The sequence below is a fragment of the Hippoglossus hippoglossus genome, chromosome 4 (assembly GCF_009819705.1).
Source record: "Hippoglossus hippoglossus isolate fHipHip1 chromosome 4, fHipHip1.pri, whole genome shotgun sequence".
NCBI lineage: Eukaryota > Metazoa > Chordata > Actinopteri > Pleuronectiformes > Pleuronectidae > Hippoglossus > Hippoglossus hippoglossus.
The window spans coordinates 19,609,452-19,634,052 of record NC_047154.1 but is presented as its reverse complement, the minus strand read 5'-3'; the positions used below and the strand labels follow the sequence as shown (position 1 = coordinate 19,634,052).

The 24,601-nt window shown below is 41.1% G+C and overlaps 1 protein-coding gene across 3 annotated transcripts in view; it reads left to right on the top strand.

Moving 5' to 3' along the window:
* LOC117760623 (cAMP-specific 3',5'-cyclic phosphodiesterase 4D-like) overlaps positions 1–24,601 on the top strand; it is a 91,745-nt gene that overhangs the window by 14,704 nt on the left and 52,440 nt on the right. The window contains exon 3 of one of the 3 annotated variants that reach the window (XM_034583783.1): positions 3,194–3,396. In XM_034583783.1, the coding sequence (XP_034439674.1) occupies positions 3,194–3,396 (203 nt within the window). Of the gene's footprint in view, positions 1–3,193; positions 3,397–6,023; positions 6,462–24,601 lie in introns of those variants that run through there. The other 2 variants (XM_034583784.1, XM_034583786.1) reach the window with 2 other exon arrangements.

Genomic DNA, 24,601 nt, shown 5'->3' with positions numbered 1-24,601 from the left:
ACACACACACACACACAGTGTAAATAATGCTTCCAAAATCAAGTTGGTTGGAAGAGGAGAAATGTGAGTACTGACCGGTTGCATGTAAATCCAAGTTTGCATAACCTGATTTCTCTGAGCAGTCTGGTTTCCTGAGTGCATGTGAACATGCTGCAGTACAGCAAGTGAATTCTCTCTGACTGTGAGCAAACTCATCAACATCGCTCATCAGCACATGTCACATCACAATAAGGTTCGATGGATCACTGTGTGAGTCCAGCAGATAGAAAGTGCAGAAAACAAGGGTCCTTTTCACAACGTTTCCCAGTACAAAGAGTTGCTCCGGGAGGAATTTAGATGGCTGATTATAGGACTGCCTGACCAGTAATAACAGAGACTGGTAAAAGTGGAGCCATATCTCCTCTGTTGATATCCATCCATTATCTGTACCTCTTGTACCTTTTGCGGGGGGGCTGGAGCCAATCAGCTGACACTGGACGAGAAGCGGGATACAACCTGAACCGGGTCCCCAGTGTCTCGCTGGGCCAACATACAGACAAACAACCATTCACACTCACATTCATGTTAATATTAAATGAAGATGAATGAAACTTAAAACCCAAATTTCCAAAATAAAAGTAAGCTAATTGATAAAACTCTGAACAGGCAACAAGTATATGATTAACAATTTACTCACATTTTCACTGTATAAAATAGGTCATTGATTTCACTGTCCATTCTATGTCTTTAAAGATATTTCCATCTTATGTGATCAACCGATCAAACTTATTAAAAATGTGACATATATCAACAATGTCACTTACACCTCCTCACTAAGGTAAAGGTTTCATTCGTTCACTTTCAGTCTCATCTCTCGGTTTCTGAGACTGTTCTCGGGATCTTTGTGAAAATGGCCCCTGGTGTTCCTGAGAACGAGTCTTGAGCTTTTCTCCAACTGGCTGGATGTCGTCAGTTCTTTCTTGGCCACAACTCAAGGTCCATTTGTTCTGCTGAGCTGAGGCCAGATACACGGGGGATTTGAACACTCAATTCTTGGAGAGTGCAGTTTCATCAGAGAGAGCTGGAGATGCAGCAGCAGGTCTGCCCGTATGACTGTGTGTTTTATCAGAGCTGGTTTCATAGATTTGATTTGTATCAGGGGAGAGAGTCTGTAAAGGTCTGTTTTTGAATCAGGTATAAATAAAAAACACATTTTACAAAGTGCTTATGTTGGGTCAACGATTCCAAGTTAACATTTTTATATATATATATATATATATATATATATATATGAAATGCATGGGTGAAAGTCCTCTGTTTGTACCGAGTGGGAGAAAACAATCAAAAGTGCAATGGATGAAAGAAAACCAATCTTTCAGAATCTGTAGATCCACAGGAAGAAAAAGTCGATATTCAATAGCAGCGGAGACAAAGACTGTCTGAGATAACAGATGTGGTGACGGTATAGGCCTGCCAGGCATGTTTGCTTTTTGACGCTTGGCAGCACCAGTCGGGGAGATGAGAGTTGCTGTTGCAGCTTCTCGGACGTGCAGATCAATATCCATCAGCTGTCACTGAAGCACGAGGTGTCCGGCTGCTCCTTCAACTCTGCTGAAGCCCAAATTACAAAGAGACGCAGGTGTTGTCACCTGGCTCAGAAGCCTCGGCCACCACGGACATGGATTTTAGATTCTTGTTCTCTTGGCTGCTTCAATGTTTTTGACACTTTTTAAATGGAAAAAGTCGCCTTAGTTATGTTGTTGACACACAAGCTCACACAAGTGCGAGGTGGATGTGGCTCAGGAGAGGGTTGTCTACTAACTAGCAGCTCGGTGGTTTGATCCCTGGCATTCTGATGTGTCCTTGGGCAAGAAACTGAACCCCAAACTGCCCTTGACGTAGAAAGGTGCTTTATAAATACAGACTGTTAAGCATTTACACATGTTTGTCTTTCTACAGTTGTGAGGACTCTGATTACCTCTGCCAGGGATGTTATGTTTTCAGATAAAATCCACATCTAGTGACTTTAGATGTGGTTTCATAAGGGACCTGTTGGGCATTAGGAGAAGTATGAACTCTACTGAATGTAGTTGACGAAGTGCATTCCCTAGCACCTTATTCTAATCTTAACTAAACTCCTAATTCCGACCTCATTGCTAATCCTGAGCTAAATCTAATTCTAACCCTGACCATTAACACAAGTGTGTTCTCACAACGTCACAATTATGTTTTTAAATCCAAATTGGTCCTCACAACCATAGAAAAACACTTACACACACACACACACACACACACACACACACACACACACACACACACACACACACACACACACACACACACACACACTCGGTTGTTTGTCAACCACACAAAGCTGCTGTCTGTCCACCTGTTGTCTCTCGGAGCTGCTCCATTAGAAAGCATCAGTGGGTAATAGATGGATTTGCAAGGAGAACATGTAAAAAAAAAAGCTAATTTATTGCTCAGGGAAGGAGACAAACAAACTACTTACTTAGTGTCAGATGTGAAAAGTGTTTGTGCTGCGCCTACAATACCCACAGGGCAGATCGGGCAGATGCCACATGTCCCCGGACTAATACACATTGATTCATTTTCAAACTATTCTCTATTTGCCACAGCAAAATTATTTTTTTACATTCTGTTTGCTATGGCGGGAAAAATATATCATTGAGCTATTCGTAATATATTCATGCTTCAGCAGTGATGTGGTAATTGTAAGCGATTAGATGATATTTCATTATTTCTGCACATTAAAATCTCGTCTCTGATGTTTTATTTATGGATCTTTGAGTAATTTGTGTTGTTATTTACTTTAATTGTCATATGAATCAAATTTATAATGATCAACAGTATGCTGTAAGATTTACAATTCATATACAGGACATTGTGTAAGGTTGGTTACAATACAATCAAAAAACACGACAATAAAGCTAAATCTTTTCCAAATAGTTTTAATAAAAACTGAATATTATAATCTTCAGTATTTTGATACATTGCAGAACGGCTGCATTAAACTAATGGGAGTATTTATAACGTGTACAGAGCACTTGCTTATTTCAAATTGTTGTGTCTATTCTCATACTCTTTGTTTTAAAGGCTGCAGGCCGCCAATAAAATGTCTTGATGTCTCATACGTTGTTAACACTGAAGTTCTGGACACTCATGTTCTTCCCCCACGTCTCTTGTTCTGCAGCCTCGGCGGGAATCTCTCCCCGTGGTCAACCAGGCAGTGCGGCGGCGTTTCTCTGGCCCCCTGCTGCTGCCTCCATTGCACCGACGACATTCCAGCCAGGAGCACCCGTGTGACACCCGGCGGCTGTCTGCAGCCCATGTGCTGCCGCTGGAGCGACTGGAGGTGTTGTACAGCAGAGCGTTGGCCAGCCGTGATGAACACCGGTCAGTGTCACATATACACACTTCTTCTTTTTGCTTTTTTCTGTCTTTCTCCTACTTTCTTTATTTCCTCCTTAGCTCTATGCATAGGAGCTCAGGAGGTGCAGAGTGTTTCATGGGGTCCTGTGTGTGTGACTCCGTGTGTATGTGCTCTATTGAGTGGTGACAGGAAGCACCCATTATATTTTGAAGCGGCTCTAGAAAAAAATAGGTGGATCCAGGATTTTTTCTCCTCATTCTTTAAATGTTCAGGTGTTCAGGTGAAAAGGATCTAAAATAATCCTAGTGATGTTTTCACTAGTGGGTTTCATCTAAATTGTTAGAATTGATGTTTCGTTTTTCCCGAGAATGGGTCTTTTATATTTAAATACTTTATATTTACATCTGGAGCAGGTCCTCTCAACGGAGGCCGCCATGTTTTTTACATTCGTCTAAACTGGACAAACTAAACACCCTTTGAGTTTTTATGACAACTGAAGGTTTCCACAGGTTCTCTTTCATGTTTGGAAGAGGAGGGTGAGGTGAGGGGGTTTTCAACATGCAACTTTACCACTAGATGTCACTAAATTCTACACACTGAACCTTTAACACGGCGGCGTTAGCCTTTGACGGAGGTAGAGTCATATGCTTTAAATTCTGCCCGTTGAAGTTGATGCAGCATTTCATTAAAAAAAAAAGTGGGAACCTCCCTTTGTTTTTGTTGTTGCAATTCATCTGGTTGTTGTTATTCTGGTGTGTGTCTCTGGTGCAGTCAGCAGGATATTTGGTTGATCAATCAAGTGAAAATCCAATTTGGTCTTGTTTGTGGCAACAGAATCCCTCATTCTTTCTTTCTATCTTAATTGTCTTTCTTTCTTCATTTTCTTTCTCTCTCTCTCTCTCTCTCTCTCTCTCTCTCTCTCTCTCTCTCTCTCTCTCTCTTAGCGCATTTCACACACACACAAAGAAGGGGGGGTTTGGTGGTTCCAGGTGATAATGAAAACTGACTTCCGTTTAAAAAATACCTGGTAATTGCAGCAACAGGACCTGTCACTGTCAGGTCAAAGGTGTGTGTGTGTGTGTGTGTGTGTGTGTGTGTGTGTGTGTGTGTGTGTGTGTGTGTGTGTGTGTGTGTGTGTGTGTGTGTGTGTGTGTGTGTGTGTGTGTGTGTGTGTGTGTGTGTGTGTGTGTGTGTGTGTATATCTCTTTGTTGTATACATGACTGCATCTCTTATTCCTCTTTAACACATGTCTATATGCTTTAGAAACATTGTGTGTGTGTGTTGACCAGACAATAATGATCGAGGGGGTGAATTCTAACAATAATGATATATATTTTTTGGGGGGGATACATCTTGTTAGCTAATGATATGGCCCAGATTTTTCTGTCAGGCTGATAAACACAAGCAGGTTTGGTGACGCACAGTAACTTGTAGGAGGCTATGTTGCTTTCCTGTCATGCTAATGAAGCACAACTTCATGAATGTGACTTTTGAGAGGTGGAATCCACATCATCACGTGCAACATGTGTGTCCCACTGATGCACCAGCTTGTTCATCAGTTATGCAAAGCAAGAGAACAAACGTACGAACAGGCTTTCAAATATATAATGAGATCTATCTCGTCAAACTGTGTAGGCTAATATTTGATATGTTTAGTGTTTGTCTTCGGTTCACTCATGGATGAGAAACTCATGGATCATAGTGTCTGTTTGAAGTGAATCAGTTCTTAGTGGAAAACCAAATTAAAGAACTATAAAAAGTCGCAAACTGATGAAAGAGACTCAAAACAATCACAGGGAGACTGAAAATGACCACAAAATACTTCAACTGACTACGAAGAAGCTCACAGTTCACATTTCAGATGCCTGAAGCTGCAGGGAATGTGGTATTTTGACCAGATAGTAGATGACATAAAAGTTAAGTAAAGCCATGGTATGATGCCAGAGTAAAGAGTTAAAACAGCCATCCATTAGCTCCAGGATATCGCTTATCCTTTCTGGGTCATGGGGGGGAGCTGGAGCCCATCCCTGCTGACACTGGGCGAGAGGCGGGGTACACGCTGAACAAACCCTCAGTGTATCGCAGGACAAACCACCAATCACATCCAGAAGTGCTCGAAGGGACTTTGGGGCCCAAAGCAAAAGGGACCACAGACCACATCACACATGATATAGACATTCTAGTCTTCAACCAAGCCTTATGTAGCTTTTGGCAGAGAGCTAGTGCCATGTGGTCTCGTTAGGGGGTTTTCAACCATGTTGTTGCAGACTCCTGTACAGGTGATCATAGAATTTGAGTGGGTTCTCACAAAATTTTGGTGACAGGGGATTAGCCGTTTTCATCGGCCCCCTCTCAGCTCGGGGGCCCCTGTTGCTACGCCCCTGTTCACACCTGTATACAGGAAATTTTGACATTTTGACATGAGGAGAACATGCAAAAACATGCAAAAACAACAGCCAAGTGAAAAACATTATTATTATTATTATTTTTTTTTTTTTACTGGTGTGGTTGTCAGTTTGGCATCAGACAGAGACAGATGGAGGAAGCAGGGGAACAGTCAAGGGTGAAGACGGAGAGAGAGAGAGGGATGAGACAGAGAGCAGTTAGAGGAAGGATGAGAAGAGGAGGGATGAGAGAGGGAGGGAGGTGTGACTGAGAGAGGGATGAGACCGAGAGAGGGGGGTGTGAGAGAGGCAGACAGGGGCTTCAGCACTCCGGCTCGTGGACAGCAGCGCAGCACCATGCCGCTCTCTGTGCGCCGTTACGCAGCGTGAAGCGCACGGTTTCCTCCTCTCGTCGCTGTCCACGCGTCTCTCCCGCGTCTTCCTTTTAACCGCTTCGATTCCACAAAAAAAAACCCAAGAAAAGACAAAGAAAGTAGAAAATGGAGTGTACCACGCTGAGCAGAGAAGGAGCGGGACTCGCGAAGCCGCCCAAACATCTGTGGCGACAGCCCCGGACTCACATACGGATCAAACAGCGCTTCAACTCGGACAACGAGCGCTACCTGTGCCGCAACCGGACCCTGGAGAAGCTGCGACCCGGGCTGAAGAAACCCCGCATGTCCTGGCCCTTCTCTCTGAAACGGTAACACCTCCCCCGGCTCAGGAGTCTGAACTGACCACAGGGTCAATCGGATTCATCGTTCACATTTCAGTGTGGAGGAAAAAGTCCAAAACCTGTATTTTTTTTATAACAGACTCATCTGATATTAATTGATATCAGCTAATTAATTGATGACTTTATTATGTACAAGACTTTATATGTACAAGGCTATTTTCACAATTTATTATTAGTTAATTACACGTTATAAATAGACATTTGTATAATTAAGTTAGACTGGTATGAACATTTATATATGTCAAAGTCTGACAAGGCAGTAAAGATAGAACAGTATAAATTAATAAGTCTGTGTAATTAAAATTAATAAACATACAGTAACATAATAAACACCACAGCAGTACTTTTATTTAGGGATTTTAAAAAGTGGTTTTAAAACTATAATTGACTACAAACTCTGCAAACTCCTTCCAACTTGACCATCGAAATAGACGACACTAACTTTCATGTCGCTATAAACTGCCAACTCCGCCCTGTTTTTCCTGAAATGGATCCCTGGACATGCAGCAGATTGTGTACAGTCATTGTTTTTTAATGAAACTTAATGAAGAATACATTAAATGACAGATAGGACCCAGAAGCTTCTGATGAATCTGTTTTTCAAGGCATATTTAGAAAAGGTGTCGATTACTGTAACCCCCTACTCAGAGAATTCCCCTTAAACGTTGCTTTAAGAAGCATCCAAGTCAGATCAAATATATTCACATCATCACATAGACTACACTGTGTTTTCAGTTGTTGGATAGCTGTGGATGCTTTGTTCACAATTTCAAGAACGTTTGTCTATCGTGCGTCTGCAGAAACATGTTTGTGTGTTTACAAACTGAGCTCGGTGTGTTTGAGGAGGGCTCGTCGTGCGTCGCAGAGTCTCCGCGGAGCTCGTTGGTGTCGATCAGCCCCAGATTCCCAGTGAGCCGCTTGGCGTCTGTCATCCTCGCCAGTTTGCCCCTGCTCCAATTAGCCCTCAGTGCACTCTGAGAAGCACTGAGACAATGGCTGCTGGTGAAAATGTCTGTAACTTGCACCCATGAACCTGTATCCTAGGGAACATTCTCATCACGTGTTGTGTCAACATGGCAGAAGGCTCTGGTTCACTTTACATTTTCATGCTGTTGTTGACCTGCTCTGTGTTCCTCAGTGAGCAACTTGTGTTTGGTTTGCTTTCTTGGAAAATGAGAAAATGCTCTCTTGGAAAATGAGTCCCGTTTCATGCAGGTTATTGCAAGTTCAGAAAACATGCACTTACTGAGTTTTCTATCAATTGTTGCAATGAATCAGATTCCCACAAGTATCATAATGAAAGAGGGCTGTTGATTTAATCACAGTGCTGCGCTGGGAGGTTGTTTTGGATTAAAAAGCCTGTGAAATAACATTGATTGAGTAAAACACAGGGATTGAGTGGGTGTCTCCTGCTGAGGCTGCCTGTTCCTGGGTCATATGCTGGTGAGGGATGATGATGATGGAGGAGGTGGGAGCGATGTTTAGCTTACAATGAAACACCCTGAACACCTCATCCATCAGGCTGATGAAGAGCTCTGGCCTCCCTCTGTTTCACTGTGTCATCTCCTACTCTTTTCTCTACCTCAATGAATCGGGGTTTGTGTCTCACCTCTTTTGTTTGTTATTTGTCGAAACAGCCGTGGTCCGAGATTGTGGATGCGTTTAACATTTGGAAGAGAGCGGTAGGGAAATAACATAAAGAGAGAGAACAGGAGAGAGATGAGTCATGAACCTTAAATTTATCATTTTTAATGAAAACTCATTTTATGGGACATTATCATCCAGGGTTTGTGTGTAGAGATTCAGTGTTTTGATCATTTCAACTCTTTCCATCTTAACACGAATCGAGGGAAACGCTGCTCATCCTAATATCGCATCATTATTTTCCAATACAACGTGTTGGCGACAAACTCTGAGCGTCCACATTTGGTGGACGGTCTAGAAAGACGGAGGAAAATCTCCAATTTAAAACACAATAACCCATATTTGTGATGGGCTGCATTCGGGTTTAAACAAGCATTAAAATGTCATTTCAACCCGGCGCCGCAAACGACGCTCGCTGTCAACAAGCATCGCCACAAATCGACTGCACTTCAGCAGCTCTTGAGACTCTAAGAAATCAATAAAAAAAGAAAGCACCACGGCTCATCTCACCTCACAGGGTTGAAATAAGAAGACGGGGACAGAAAAATGTACTTTAAAGTTAAAGATAAATTGCTTTAGGGCTGATGTCACTACCAGCGATAAAGAATTCCAGATATGAGCAAAATGTCAGGGCTCATTCATCATCAATGTTGGATTAGTATACGTACTCTTGGTTCATTGTGTCCGTATTTGTGCAGGTCTTCTGAAAGCTCACGGATAAAACAGACGAACTGGAGCAGTACCACTGAAAAACATACGTCATTTAACGGTTACATCATTTAAAACAGACAGTTCTCTTTTCATATGTAGAGGCAGCATGAATGAGCCTTAAATGGAGCAGTAAGGTCTGAAATGTAAAGAATAACACAGAATAAACCCAGTTCATTCATCATGGGGGCGGCTGTAGCTCAGGTAGGAGATGTCATCCTCAGAAGGTTGTTGGTTCGAACCCAGTCTTCCCAGTCTTCGAACCCCAAGTTGCCCCGGACAGCTGTGCCATTCACATATATGCACTGTATGAATGTGTGTGAATGGATGAAAGACAAAACTGTAAGTTAAAATAGAGAATAAAGATCCACTATTGAGCTGTTTAGAGTTAAATTACAGTTTAAATATATGCAGGTTATCATAATTGGGACAGAGATATTCCTTTGTGTCAGTTTCACCATGAAAAATTGGAAATCCATAATCTGATTACTGTAGACGTCACATTTCATGAATAAATGCATGAAACTCATAATATAAGAGAAGCATGAACATGGACTGACAGTAGAGAATCTGGCAGCGTGTGTGTGTGCGTGTGTGTGCGTGCGTGTGTGTGTGTGTGTGTGTGTGTGTGTGTGTGTGTGTGTGTGTGTGTGTGTGTGTGTGTGTGTGTGTGTGTGTGTGTGTGTGTGTGTGTGTGTGTGTGTGTGTGTGTGTGTGTGTGTGTGTGTGTGTGTGAACAAATTATGGATAGACAAACAAATAAAAATGGACGGCCCGGGTTCTCTGACATCAGCCTCTTCCGAGTGGCATGGGCCTGACAATAACTCCACCGAGGTTTTCCTTCCCTCTCAATGTCATCTTCCTACAATGGACCACATCCCTCAGTCCTCTCCTGACGCAGTATCTGCCAGCGTGAGGGACGTCTACAGCGACGACTCGGCTTCAAATGATGATGACTGCATAGGAAATGAAAAGGGGTTGAGCTGTAGGTAGGAGTAAGAGCAGTGATTCATTCGGCCTCATGGCCACCGACAGCAACACCACCGTGTTTATTCTCCTCCTGCATACGGCTCAAATTTTTTTTTTTTGTCTGATTTGTGTTTGCGATTGCTCACAGTTCTGTAGATCTCCCTCAATACAGGTGGGCTGAACATTTACAGAACCCAGACTAAATCAGAAATGGCCATGATTTATCCCATTGCCTCTTAAGTTTCACAGTAAAATGATAGTTTAAAAATAGATTTTGTTGAAATGAGTCAGTACATCACAGTATTTTCAATTCATTTTTTAAAAAATGATGATACTGTTTGTTACTAACATTTCTGTCTTTAAGCCTAGTTGATGATTTGCTCGATGAAACTCGTCCAGAGTCTCGTCTTAACAATTATGAGGAGTTACCACTTTTCTTTATTTTCTTTTAAGGCAAAATATGTTCCCTTGCTGTTTGGATCTGTAGTGTTCGTACGTTCCAAGTGGATGCTGCTGCTGCTGCTGCTGCTGAGAAAGGACCAGTGGTCAACTTGAAACAGAACGGCCCGCTTCGAATAGCACTTGTTACTCCGAGGTCGGTGAAAGATTACCCCTGTTGCTATGGAGCCCATCTGTTTTTCAGCGATAATGGCATAAAGGGATCCCTCCTGGGTTATTGGAGGAGGAGGAGGAGGAGGAGGAGGAGAAGGCATTCAAGACAGAAAAATGAACGTAATCAAACATGAAGAAAAGAAACAAAACAAGTCTGGACGAGCAGTTGGCTGAAGGATGATCAGTGGAAGCTAATGTAGTGGTTTTTAATACATAGAGCTGCATGAGCTGACCTGCAGGTGTGTGGCTGCTGCTTTGATCAAGTTTCACCCGTCGATTTAACGCCGCTGCAGAGGAGACGATCTCACAGCAAAATTAAAGGCTCCTGATGTTTTCTGCCTGTTTTAGTTCCCGCGGGTTTCACGCTCAGACAAAAGCTTTTGTGTTGAGGATCTTTTATTCTTCTATTCTTCAAAGGGAATAAGAATGGTTGTATAAAAATTACACAAAACTAGCAAAATGGAATGATGTGGAATGATGTGATATGGATCAGGGGAGAACGCGTCAAATTTTGGTGCAGATCTGGACCAGGGGGCAGATCCAGGATGTTTTTCCCCCCCTTTCTTTATCTTTGCAAGATAGGGCGTTATTCAACATTTTCCCTACAAATAATTGATGGATCATGATGAAAAAAACATGGCACGTTTAGGGAACTCATAACTATGAGCGTGTGATTGACTTTAGGGACTGTTGGGCGAGGAGTGCGCTCTAGGCTGCCCTTACAGTTTCTATAATGTTTTTTAGTGGTTCTTCAGTAAATAATTTGCATGTAAAAATTAAAATATTCTACCAAAAGACTATAACTAGACAAAAACCTAGAACCATTAAAAAGCTAATTATTGCTCTTTTAACTCATGTATTTAGTTAATTTCTGGTTTCAATTATACAGAACCTCATTAGACTTTATATGTCTGTATTCAAATGGCTGGTTAAGAAACTAGTACAGTGACTTTTAAAGAATTAAAAGTATAAGCAAGTGCATTGGAGCTGCATGTGGCCTTCCCCTTCTTTCATATCTACCTTGTTGGATCAGTTGTATATTTCTCCTCAGTAGAGCCAGTGCTTTTACACACATCACACTCAATCATGGCCTGATCAATGGTTTTTATAGTCAATCCGTAGAGTCTACTCTGTCAGGTACTCCCTTGGAGAGGACTGGAGAATTGTAAAAGGTGAGGATGAGCATTCACTCTGGTGGCGGCATTGATTTATTATCATCGCAGTTTATTGAAAAGCTGACGGTGGAAACACGAAGCAGCTTGTACTCTCCTCCGCGCTGTCAGCCGCACACGATCACAGCGGTCCAGGGAGACACCTTCGCTCTCTGAGTTTGTTTTTCATCGGGGCTGGAGGCCGCTAACAGCTAGTCGTTCACTGGGGACTGTTCAGACACATGACAGGTCGGAACCGAGATAAACAAAACTCTGAGCACACTCGCTGTAGTAGCAGTTAGCTTCATCCATCCATCCATCCATCCATCCATCCATCCATCCATCCATCCATCCATCCATCCACCTATCCAAATACATAACATATCCACACAGTACATATATGCACAATTCTCTCAGTTATATTGGGAGAATCAAAACCAATGAGCTGCTGCATTGGAAAAATAACACTGAAGGATTTCTCATCTTCATGTAGCAATGAAGTGTGATTGATGACACAAATATGACTCATCTTAAAAGGATTTTTGATGTAGGACCAACAAGATGCACCACTCGCTGTTTTGAGTCGTGAAAATGTAATCGTCCATTCAGCTTCTTCAAACAGGCTGCATCTGTCTTTGCCGACAACCGAGCAACACAATCAAAATTTAAATCAGATGTGGTTTATTTATTTTACAACTGAGAAGCTCAACTTACTGAAAAGCACTGTAGTGCGAAAGTTTAAAATCTCCTTCTTCCTTTCTTCCTCAATATATTCATGTTCTTCCAACTTCGTATTTTAACCCACAAACAAAGGTTTTCACAAGAGCAACAAGTTTCCCTTTTCTACCATCAGAATTATGGGTGTTTGGGTCGTGGTCACGCTGAAACACACGTCTAAACAAATGTGTGCACACATTAGGAGAAGCAATTGCATACGGCTTCGAGTGTTGTGTCTCAATTCGCAGACTTAGATACTCACGCCTGCTATTTTCAATAGATAACTGTGTTCAACAACTGACAGAAACTGCGGACCAGTGACTCTAAAGTGAACGAGTTTTCATGATGTATCTTTATTACTTCATCTTTATCTTTGCACTGATGTAAAAACAACACTTTCAAGTCTTTTAGGGTAGTTGTATGGCGTAATTGTTTCTTGGAACCAGCAGCAGGTGCAGGTCAGGCTGCTCAGAGGTACCGAGCAGTTATGGGATGAATGTGACATCATATTTCAATACTTGAAAAAAAAAAAACATCAGTTGCAAGGTTAATATAATAAAATACACTGGGAGGATAAACCCTGAACTCGATGTCAAGCATTTTTCAATTTGGAAATATGATACTTGACATAATGTCATGACAATTGCGGATAAATCAACTATGGTCAAGAAAGAGTTCAACTGTTATCGACTTTTTTTTACTTTTAAAATAAGCATATTTCCCTAAATCTAGAGCTTTTTCTCTAAAAATGTCCCTTGAGTTTGTTTAATTCACAGAGTTCAGTCTTTTTGGGGGCATTTTTCAACCCTGTTACCATGATTTCATAACAAATGTGATGCGACCAATGGTGAATATGCAGCCATTTGCTTCTCTATAATTTATTATAGGTTGGTTGGTTTGTTGGTTGATTAATTGGTTGGTTGGTTTGTTGGGTGGTTGATTGGTTGGTTGTTTGGTCTCTTGGTTGGTTGATTTGATGGTTGGTTGGTTAACGTTGGACAATTAAATCCTCTATGTTCCTTTTTCTTAACAAATTTACCATAAGAACTAGACAATCATGTGTAGGACTGCTCGGCCTTGTCGGAGGTTTGTGCCTTTCTAATTTAATTTAATGTAGAAGAAGTGTGAGTCGGACACAAACTACATTTTAAAACAGTTTGCTTGAAACTCCAAACTTAGCTGTGTTATAAAGACACATCCATCTAAAATAGATGTTTGTTGCCTTCTTGCTCTCTGTGCATTTGCCTACAGCTGGTAGTCAGACACATGTAGGATTGACAGTGTTTACTCATTTCCCCGGCAAACCCGACGGCTGTGGCAAAAAAACCAGAGTCAGGCCTTTCTGCTGTTGCTGCTCGCTTGATGAATTTGTTTGTTGATTTTACTCAGGATGTGATGCTTAATGGTGCTCTGGTGACCTGTCTTTTTTTTTCACAGCCTCTCCTGCTGTGAAAGAACAATGAATGACTCTCTCTCTCTCTCTCTCTCTCTCTCTCTCTCTCTCTCTCTCTCTCTCTCTCTCTCTATCTCTCTCTCAAAAGCTCAGCGTGATTGATATGAATCATGAAAAACTTCAAATTATTATCTGTAGACGAGTCGTATTATTGTTCCGCAGATGCTGCTCACTCTGACTCCAGGCTTTCGATAATTACTTCTGAAGCAAAGAAAAGAAAACATATCTTTAAACTTCTTCGTTAAAATGTCTAAAAACAACTAGTGTTATGTTATGTGTTTTGTTGACTTGTGAAACGATATTATCCAAAACATTTCCAACAATGTTCTAACACGGAGAAATCCCCAATTTTATCCAATGTGATGGGACGTTTCATTTCGGTCACCTTTTAATTACATCGTAAATTCCGGGGCAAACGACCCACGACGTAAGAAAAACACACTACTAGCTAGTTAGCCAGTTATTCAGTCTTTTCCTTCATCTGCTTGTATTGGTTACTCGTAATGGATCGAAATTATTAATTTCCGTTTGCTGCGTAGCATGAATAACTTACTTAAGTACATTACCTCCTCCGCCATAGTCGCGTCAGCTAGATTTACATCGTCAATTGTGGTGGAGACAACAACTCCCATGATCCCATGCTGCTTCTCACGGTCACCCCTAGTGGCCAAAAATATACAATGTATATTTAATTTGCGTACCATGAAACAAAAGTAATATAGTAAAATAACTACTTTTGCAGATAGTTTTGTATTAATTCAATACAAAATATCAGTGTCTGGAGCTTTAAAAACACATTCAAATTAAAATTCACTCTTGACCTTGTAAGAATACTCAAAAGTGCACTTACTTTTCTTTTTTTGTATTTCACACTGAAAAGTGTCCTCATTAATAGTTTGAAAATGATTGTTCCCCTCCGATGGGACATTTTGCATAATTCAGGGATAATAGCTCTATAATAGCCTGACCGGACAGACAGGGGCTCTTAGGAATGAAAATGAGCACCGTGTTATACTGTGTAGTCACGATGGAAGACAACTGCAGAAAGAGTGTGAGGATTTTTTTGCCTTTTTAAATTTTGCTGTGTATCTCAACGTTAACGCAGTTTATTAATCTGTGACAGGAATCAAACTCTGTTCTTTTATTTTCCAGCACATAGACTGACCCATCACCCTCACTTATCCTACACAGCTACTTATGAGCCCCCGGTCGAATGCTTCCCAGCCTATAACAGTTTATTAGCAACACCATGAATGCCAGAAAAACAGGAAATGAAAAATAATAATGAGTCACCAGACTGAGATGAGACATCGTCTCTTTGTGTTATCTCTCCTGTGGCGTCCCACTCACGACAAGCAATCTGTATCTAGAACCAGTTCATTGTTATCATCAGCCAGCACGGTCTCTCCAGTGTGAGGGTCACTGTGAGCTTTTTATACACCAGAGGACGCACGTGTTCATTATTATGAATTCTCCTGTCTTTGTCTGGCATTGTCTTCAAAATGAAGTTGCTCCCCGTGTTCTGCACTGCGCCGTCTACTGTGTCTAAACTTAAAAGTTTAATTCAAAGGATTTGAGGTTATTTAAAAGTATTTAAAAGTGCCTTTTCAGACATGAACTGTCCAAAAATTTGGTCTATTCATTTTCCAGAGTTTGCCTTTTATTATATATATTATATGTCATGAACGCAGCATGAGATTTTCCAAGTCAGACACGTTTCCAACAGTAGGTAAATGTGTAGAACATTAAGGAGAAGGGGGGGTTGAGCATTCAGGAGGCAGGATATGATGTGTAAATCCTTTTTTTTTTATTACAGCATATTGTGACCAGCGTCGACTCTTATCACCAAAAGCTCTCAAATCTTGTTTTCATCTGCGTCTTTTATGTGTCACCTCTTCTTCATCCTAAGATATTTCTTTGCGTCCGTCTTGTGTTGGAAATGTTATCAACACATCCACTCGCTCACACGGACATTTTCCTGCTGTATTGTCACTTTTTTCCGAACATTTTACAAGGGGACAAGGGAAAGTTCCCGGGAAATGTCTGTGGCAGCTTACTCTGACAATTCATTTTCAAGAAAAATTTCGGAAACCTGAGTGCATGTCTGAAAGCAGCTTGAGTCTAAAGGGGACACATTTGTGAGTCTTTCTGGAACCTTCAGTGACAGAGAGCCACTGGGAGGCTGTCGGAAGGCGATGCCTCTCAACCTCAACCTAGCTCTTTGTTGTTGTACGGTCAAATCTAAAGACTGTTCAGCCCCTTTCTTCTACAGTAGTGTGTGTTGTGGGGTGACGGACCGTGTGTGTCTGAGCAGCAAGCAATCACAAAAACAAATAGGGTTTCTGATCCATCTGGCAGCAGTGCAGCAGCAGCGCCGTGATTGAGCACTACAGGAGATGAGTAAAGCACTTCTCATCCATGTGAGTACACTGCCCACTGACTCAGTCCAGATACAAAGGATCAGAGAAATGAATGTGGTTCCTCGTGATGAACAATATCAAAAACAATACACACGGAAGAGAATAGAGACGTGAATCCCTGCCCTTGCGTCGACCTGATCCTAATCCTGTTTGAGTGTGATTTCATATGTTTGGCTGCTGCTTTAAGTGGAACAATAGAGAGGAAATTATTCTTTGCCCTTTTCCATATTTTTTATCGTTACAGACTGCAGAGAACTCTCACCTGAGCCAAAACACAGCAGCTTCAACACTCGACAGTTTCCATACTCATCACTACCAATCAGATTTCAGGATGAACTTGATCTTATTTTAAAACAATGATCCCTGAAGATCAGATCTGTTATCTGCTCCCTGACAATCCCATAAATACACAAAAGCAGCAGAAAAAAATGCATCAGTATAATATGTTCCTTTGACCATAGAATGAAAGTGACTCTATAATTAAGAAATAAATAGTTAATAATTGTTATGCAGTCTACATATAGAGAAAATTTGCACAAAAAGAAACAAAAGACTAAAAGCTACCTGTGCGCTGACACATCTGGTATCGTGACACACACCAGCGCTGCATTGAAATGGAGCTAGTTCAGAGACGCTGTGCCCCCCCCCCCCCCCCCCGTCCTCGACACTTCCTCACACATAAACTGTAGACCTGTAATATCTGTAATTGCTTTAGTTTGACCGTTAATATTAGAGGCAGGGGCAACAGATCCATTCCTGGAGCAAACAGGGGGGCGGGAGGCATAATGACTCCGATTAATCACGGCCGTGCACATCTGTCGCTGTGTTGAGTCAAGAGGAATCTCCATGCTAATTACTCAGACAAGCAGCGAGAGGGATTTATCTTCCTGCTTAAGGAGGGAGGCTCGGACATCTCGCAGGGCAGCAGCGGCCGTCTCCCTGTCGCTGCTGTGAACCTGACAGTGTCGCAGCATGTTAATTATCCATCATTCACACAACCACATTAACTGGGATGCGGCGGTTTAATCGTCAAACACAAATTAAATCACGGTGGAGATGAGATGTTGTCTTGGTTTTGTTGTTGTCGTGCAAAAAATGTGGCTAAAGGTCATGAGCTGTTACCTTGTTAATAATAAGTAGCTACATGTTGTGACCGACGCTGCAATACAAAATGGGCGCTGCTCCCTGATCTTATTTGAGGTTTATTTCTGCACGTATCATGTGACGATCGCTCAAAGTGTTGAAATGATATGAGGCCGCTCCGTGCTCCTTTATACTAATAAACCTCAAAAGAGTCAGTAATTAATTGATTTCCAAATGCTTTATGTAGAGCAACTAACAGCTCTGTCACTGTGTTCACATTCACAAATCCATTTCACAGTCGTCCTGCGATGTTTGCTTTGCTCCAACAGTAATCAAAGTGACACCCTTTGCCTCCGGAGGTTGTTATAATCTGATGAAAGTAATAATTTGTGTTTTCATTTGTTCCTAACAACATTAAAGCTGCATTAGGGACATTTGTATGTAAAAATACACTGAACAGCTTGTATCATAAAGTGAGGACAGAAGCTTGGGCCTTGTCCCCTGGCTGAGAGGCTGTGGATCAGATGTAATTCAATTCTATTCTGACATATGGAGACCACAGACAAACCTCCCATATACACAAAGAGGCTTAGAAACTTCAGAGCAAACTGCAGGTTCAGATTTTAGTAACTTGAAGTACAAAAAAACTTAACTGTATATACTATCAGCAACATTAAAACAAGTTGTATGTTTTATTATGTTGCTGAGCCATGTGTGATCCTTGTGGGATTTATAGACTGTATTCAACAACAAACCACTCATCCTCCCACTGTTCAAACATGAAGCCCAAATATTCCGGATGCATATGCCAACATCTTATGCTTTTGACGTGAGTTGGAGCCAGAGTCTGCTCAGTGGTAATCCTGGAGTGTAGCCACAGTATCAAGGTCCCATTGAAACACATGCTCAGCTAATTAAAACCAAACTTACTGAAAAAATAAACCAATTAGTGTGATATGATTTACCTAAAATGCCAGAATCCTAATTTGAAACAAAACAATAATAATATACCCATGATACATGTCCCATCCACTAACATGGAGGAGGCAGGATCTCTTCCTGGGTTCATCAATATGAAACTATAGAACTTTTCTTGAGGTTGGAAAAGGAGATAAATAACTTTCTGACCTATCTTCACGATGTCTCCAATACCTCTGTGATGCTCTGAATATGTAGTACAAACCTCAAATAAATGAGTTTATGCCAATTAACAAACGAGATTAATGGAGAAACCTTTTCCCGTTAATGTTACTGATGTCAAAAGAAGGAAAATATCACCTCGCGCCTCCAAATGTCACACTGTTTCTTTACTTTCATGCAGAAGGAACCGCTGATGGAATAAAGATTGTTCTCCCAAAAGGATGAGAGCCCACTAATGTTCTGACCTTTTGGTGACAGTCTGTCTCGCAGGCTCGTCCACGAGCTTCATCCAGCAGGCAAACAAAAATGTGACCTTCTGTTTGAAACATTATCAATGAAGCTCCACCCTTGGGGCCGTCAAAGGGTTTGCTCATCTATGTGTCCCCCTTCATTTATGATTAGCCATTCCTTGGTGGCTTATGAATAGATGCTTAACCTTTTACTGCAGTTTGTTTGGCATGAATAATACGCAGAGCTTTCAATATAACGCTGTTCTCCTCAGGGAGCTTTGGGTCAGATAATATGACAAATGGTGAAATTCAATATGACCGAGTCAGAGGGTTGAGTCCTCGCATCAACGTAAATAAATATGAGGAGAATTTTGAAGCGTTGTTGACATTGATACGTTTAAGCCAATACATTGTAAGGATACAAAGAATCATGAACAAAAGAGGGAATCTACATCAAGTTACAATAATCTGGTCCTTTTCCTCGAAAAAGGACGAAATACCTGAGTACAACCAATGTTGATGGAGAGAGCGAAACTCGCCAAGCCCTTTTTCCGGATGTCCATTGGAAGAACTGCTGCAACAGCTGGCACCGAGTTCATGGGGTTTTCTTGAGTATTTAATTTGATGAAGGTCCTGTTTGTTTGTAAAAAGTCCCAGCATGGTCCCAACCGGGTTATTAATTTTCTTCCAGTTCAAGTCATGGACATCATTTAAAAAAATGACAGGGAGCAATGGCTAAAGGCAAATATATTGAAGGAATAAAATTTGTATCAGACAGGCATTCTGATTGGTTAGATGTGTACATGTTGGAAGCGAAATAAAAGCTGCTGAGTGAACTTCTATTGCAGATGTGAAAAACCTCCATTGACTGAATACAGGTTAGAAAATATCATAAATGTGAGAATAATTGTATGAAAAAACGTGTGTCTCGTGTGCAAAGGCCTTTAACCAAACAAGATACTAGCAGAACGCATTAAAGGTTGATGTTAGTCATATTTTATAAACAATAATTTGATTATTATTTTGATATTAATATAAAAATGTGTATTTCATAATTTAGTGGTACGTACTGTTCCTTGCTTTCTTGTTCATTTTTCCACTCACATTTTCTTCCTGTTTCCTTGTTGTCACCTTTCCTGCCAAGTAACGATCAGAGAACCTCAGATAAACTGTACATTTTTTTTATATTTACGCCTGTCGACTGTAAAATTATACGACATGATCCCCGACTCAATACCCTTAAAAACTCTCCCCAGATAACTGGAAGGTTATCGGCCAACTGTCGACCCGGCTGCTGTCCCAGTGCTGCTGATGAGTTAATATGTTGTGTGAATGAAGCAGTGGACTGAAGCCGTGTAAACCAACACTCCTCAGCTTTAGTAACACATTGTGGTGCTACTCTCCTCACTATGCAGTGTTCAAACGGTCCACCTCCCAGCAGTGAGGATATGAAGTTTCCAAATAAAGCCAGTAGTAGAACTGGTAAAACAGATCTAACAATTCCAGTCTTCTGAATTCAAGAAGGCAGAAATAATAACTGCATGTGTTACTTTTAAGCACTCATTTTAATCACTCCGTCTATGGTTAAATGATGTTCCTCCAACATTACTCAAGCATATATACCTATAAGAATGATGCCAAAACATCCCATGTACGAGAGCCACCACCACCTTGCACCTTTAACCTGGTCCTGGTGAAGTCAGTCTCTGTTGTCAATCATGACAGTTCCACAGCATCAAGTCACTAATTAATTGACTTTTGACCTTGGTCCATATCCCATCCACCAACATGGATGAGGTGGGGAGTCTATGACCGACATTGCAGCCAGCCACCAGGGGGCGATCAAGAGAATTTAGCTTCACTTTTAGGAGCTGTCATGTCATCCATCTTGATATATAGTCTAGATGGTGACGACCTATAGAAGCTAAACCCACCTCTTCAGACTTGTCTTCCTCAGTTAAACCCCCCCCACCCCATGTTTTTAGATTGTTTTTATTTTCTGAGTAAACCTCATTCTTATAATTACATTTTTTATTTGTATTAAAGAGTGTATTGATTGTTTCCTATTTTTATCCTCCACTATGTAAAGCGTCTTTGAGAGCTATATAAATGCAATGTATTATTATCACTGTGCACCGGACCTTTGTTTTCATGATGACAACAACATGAATGAGTCATTGTTTTGTTTTGTTTAAGGCACAAAAACCACTTTGTTTGGTTTAAGAAAAGATAAAGAAAAATAAAGATGAAAACAGATGATCAGGTTTAAATCCTGAAGCTCCGTTGGAGTCGGTTCTGTGTCTTCTCCCTGACCATGGTCCCTCTCGTCCAATTCCTCAGATCCACCATCTCCACCAATGAAGTGTCCTGGAGTTCACAAACTTTTTCTACCTCACAGTTATTGAGGCCGCTGGGTGGACTCTGAGCTTTTGAAATCATTTAATACAATTTCTAACCGCTGTTAAAATGGCACAGGAAGTGAAATAATCGCAGATGTATCGCTTCTCACGTCCTGTGTTTGTTTCGCACCACATCCCCCAGCCTCTGTGTCTGTTGCCTGTTTCACATGGATCGTGTTTGCTGATAACACCGAAGCAGTGACAGTGTTTTTGCTGCCTTTACAAATGAAAAGAGATGTGTCCATTTCAAACGATCTGTCACCTCACATCCTTCCATGTGTCCTTTACATGGGTAAACCTGCTACAAAAGGCGATTGACTTATTTCCCCATTGCCAGTAAAGGGGTTTGCCTTTCTGTTTTATTTACCCCTAGTGAGTCATGTTAGATGACGGAAACTTTTCTGTCTTGCCAATGTTACATCTTGCACAATATGAAAGCATTCTCTCCTTCATCATCCATGTTTCTACCCAGGCTTTTTTAAAATTTCACCCAGACTATTATCCAACTCCATAGCGGAGGTGTTTAAGTACAGCACCTCTGTGGCTGCAGCCTCAGGTGTGTGCAAGGTCACTAAGCAGAGTCTCAACAGACGACTTGTTTGAATCACACCACTCACTTTGTCGTCGAGGAGATCCCAGTTGCCTAGGAGATGCCGACGACACTGACAGAGAGCTCTGATGTTGGGTAATGAAGGATGTGATGTCTCAGTCTGTTTGAAGCCCACAGTCTCGACCTGGTCTTCATCATCAGAGTCGCTTCTCCTCACCCTGAAGGTGAAGTCGGAGAAAACACAGCTGAGATACATTTACACTCCTTCCTCTGCTGAAGCTCGTTCCCTCATAGACAAAAATAGAAGTATACGATAGCATGATGGCCGTATGTGTCAGAACATCATCACCGATTCATTGTAACTGAACATTTTAATGATACATTACAATTTCCCCTTTGTTAAAATTTAATATAATTAGTTACGTCTCCTTTCACACGCTCTCAGACATGTATTTTGCTGTTTTGCTCAGTGCCGTCAGACTTTTCATGAACTGATGGTATTTTGTTGAAGATGTGAGACATATACAAAAGTATAAATTGTATATTGTTAGGAGGAAAGTTTGTATAAGGTTGACTGTTGAACCCTTGTGTCGCCTTTTCAAAGATTTAAGCTTGAAGAAATGAAATTGAAATCACTGACTGAGTAACTAAGCTACCGGTTGATGTACTTTGCAGTTCTAGTTAAGTTTCAGTGAGGCAGCTGCATTTTAAGAGGCAGCTGAACTCGTAGGTTACAACACATTTCACTGGAAAACTAGAAAGTGTTCCAAGAGCATATCAATTTAGATTTGAGTTCCGTGCTTTACTCACACTAAACATCCAGCGTTGAGTGTTCTTGTTGGTGTTAAATCATCCGTGGCATCATAATCTCAATTTCAACATCAGCGGCAAAATACGACAAATGAGTCATTTTGAATAAACAGCCGCATTAAACGGCGAATAAATAAATCGATGACTAATCCTGGATTTTAAATCTTTATCACACAATCTGTGTGCTGAACAAACACGGGTATTAAATATGTTATTTCCAGTCTCACACAGATACACAGACAATCAGTAACAGACCAAAACAAGGCTTCGTCTGTGCCAACCGTTAAAGGTGTGACATTTGAACACAGACATAGTACCTGCTGGAATGTGATGAAAGCCTGCGGAGAGTCCACAACATGCGACGCTGGCTCTGATCCCGGCTCTTGGCCTTTTCCAGAGGAAGTTGTCCAGAATGAGCCGCTTCATGTTCCTGGCTCCTCTTCCCCCCCGGAGCTGCCATCTGGACAAGTTTACCACCGCGCGGCTCTGTGCATCCTCTCCTCACACTGTGACCGCCTCTGATCTGGTTTTAACCTTTTACACTTTTAATTTCACTTTAGGAATTGAACTGGTCGATGTGACTTCATCTGCAGACCAAGCTCCAACTCTAAGAACGTTATGGAGGAAGTTGCAGTACAAAGTAGATTGTTCACGATTTTTGCTTTGTCATGATTCGATCATTTTGCGATATTATATATTCATCTGCCCGAAATCACATGAAAACACCAAGCCTGCTACTAATAATTATTTTAATTGTTGCTGATTATTTTCTGCATTAATTGCCTGCTCTAAAAAACACCAAAAATATCCAGTAGCCTGAATTCAATGTAGAAAATCTCACATTTGAAGAGCCACTGTTATGCTTTTATGAAAATAGCCAACTCATTTTATTTTGATCGACCATTCAATTAACTGTCTAATCGCTGCAGCTCTAGAAAAGACCGTGTGTGTGTGTGTGTGTGTGTGTGTGTGTGTGTGTGTGTGTGTGTGTGTGTGTGTGTGTGTGTGTGTGTGTGTGTGTGTGTGTGTGTGTGGGGGTGTGTGCTACTTTTTCATATTTATATATATTATATTCACATAAGTAGTGTTGCACTTTGTTTCTTTTTTAGGAAACACACTCATGAACAAAAGCCCATATGTTCAGATTCTTTTTTTAAATACACCATCAATAGATATTCACACATTCAGTCTGGCTGAATTTAATGGTTGAACTGAAAAATGACACTAAACTACAAGATTCTGAAGTCGACTTGTTCTCCTGTACAAGATACATCATAAACGTTCTCTCCTTCGTTTGTCAAGTTCTCACTGCGGCGCTTGTCACCAGTCGTGTGGCTGACTACACACACAGACTGTTCTTAGCTGCAATTATTGCTCAACTACCCGCGGGTTGTGGGTTGATGTATCTATAAGTGCTGCAGAGTTTTGCCTTCAGAGCTGTAACGTCAGAGTGCCACAGTCTTCTAACACCACTCACTCCTAATATTCCTGATATGATTCAGGTCAGGAAACCTTTCTGCATGCTGCACCCTTATCTGTCTTGCATGTATTAATATCTTCAACTCCATCAAGCACGTTATATTTCCACCAGTTGCTGAGTTGTTTGTTTGCAGGATTACCTAAAATCTACTAAAATCACATTTTAGTGCAGATACAGATTCTTAACTCTGTTCAATGACAAAAATGTAGGTGTTCAGACCTGTTATTTATTTCAACTATAAGAACTAGAGGTATGAGCTCGACTGAGTGCCATTCAAGTTATAAATATAATATTAGTGAAAAAATAGGCGTTTATGGAGGTGTTTGGAACGTTTTTTTCCCCAAACACCTCCGTAACCACTGCTAACAATGCTTGTTTACATCCTGGAATCACTTTCGTTATTTTTCTTATGATTGCATTTCATTTTTAGAATCATTTTCAGGTATGCAATCTTTTCTGTGTTGAACCGCTTCCTACTTGTACATCCACTTCCATATTTCCTGTCACCGCTGCTCCTGCACCACCACAAAGCTCCCGAAGGGTCATTCATTATGCAAGTATAACGGCTGGAAATGCACACCCTTCAATAGGAAATCTATTTTTATTAAAAAACAAAGCCTCGAGAAAGAGCGAGAGAAGAGCTTTCGGTGGGAGCCGCTGCTGCCTGTCGATTTACATTAAAGCAGTATTTATGATTTATGTGGTTTGTTTGTTTCCATCACTTTTTTAATGAAAAGTCCT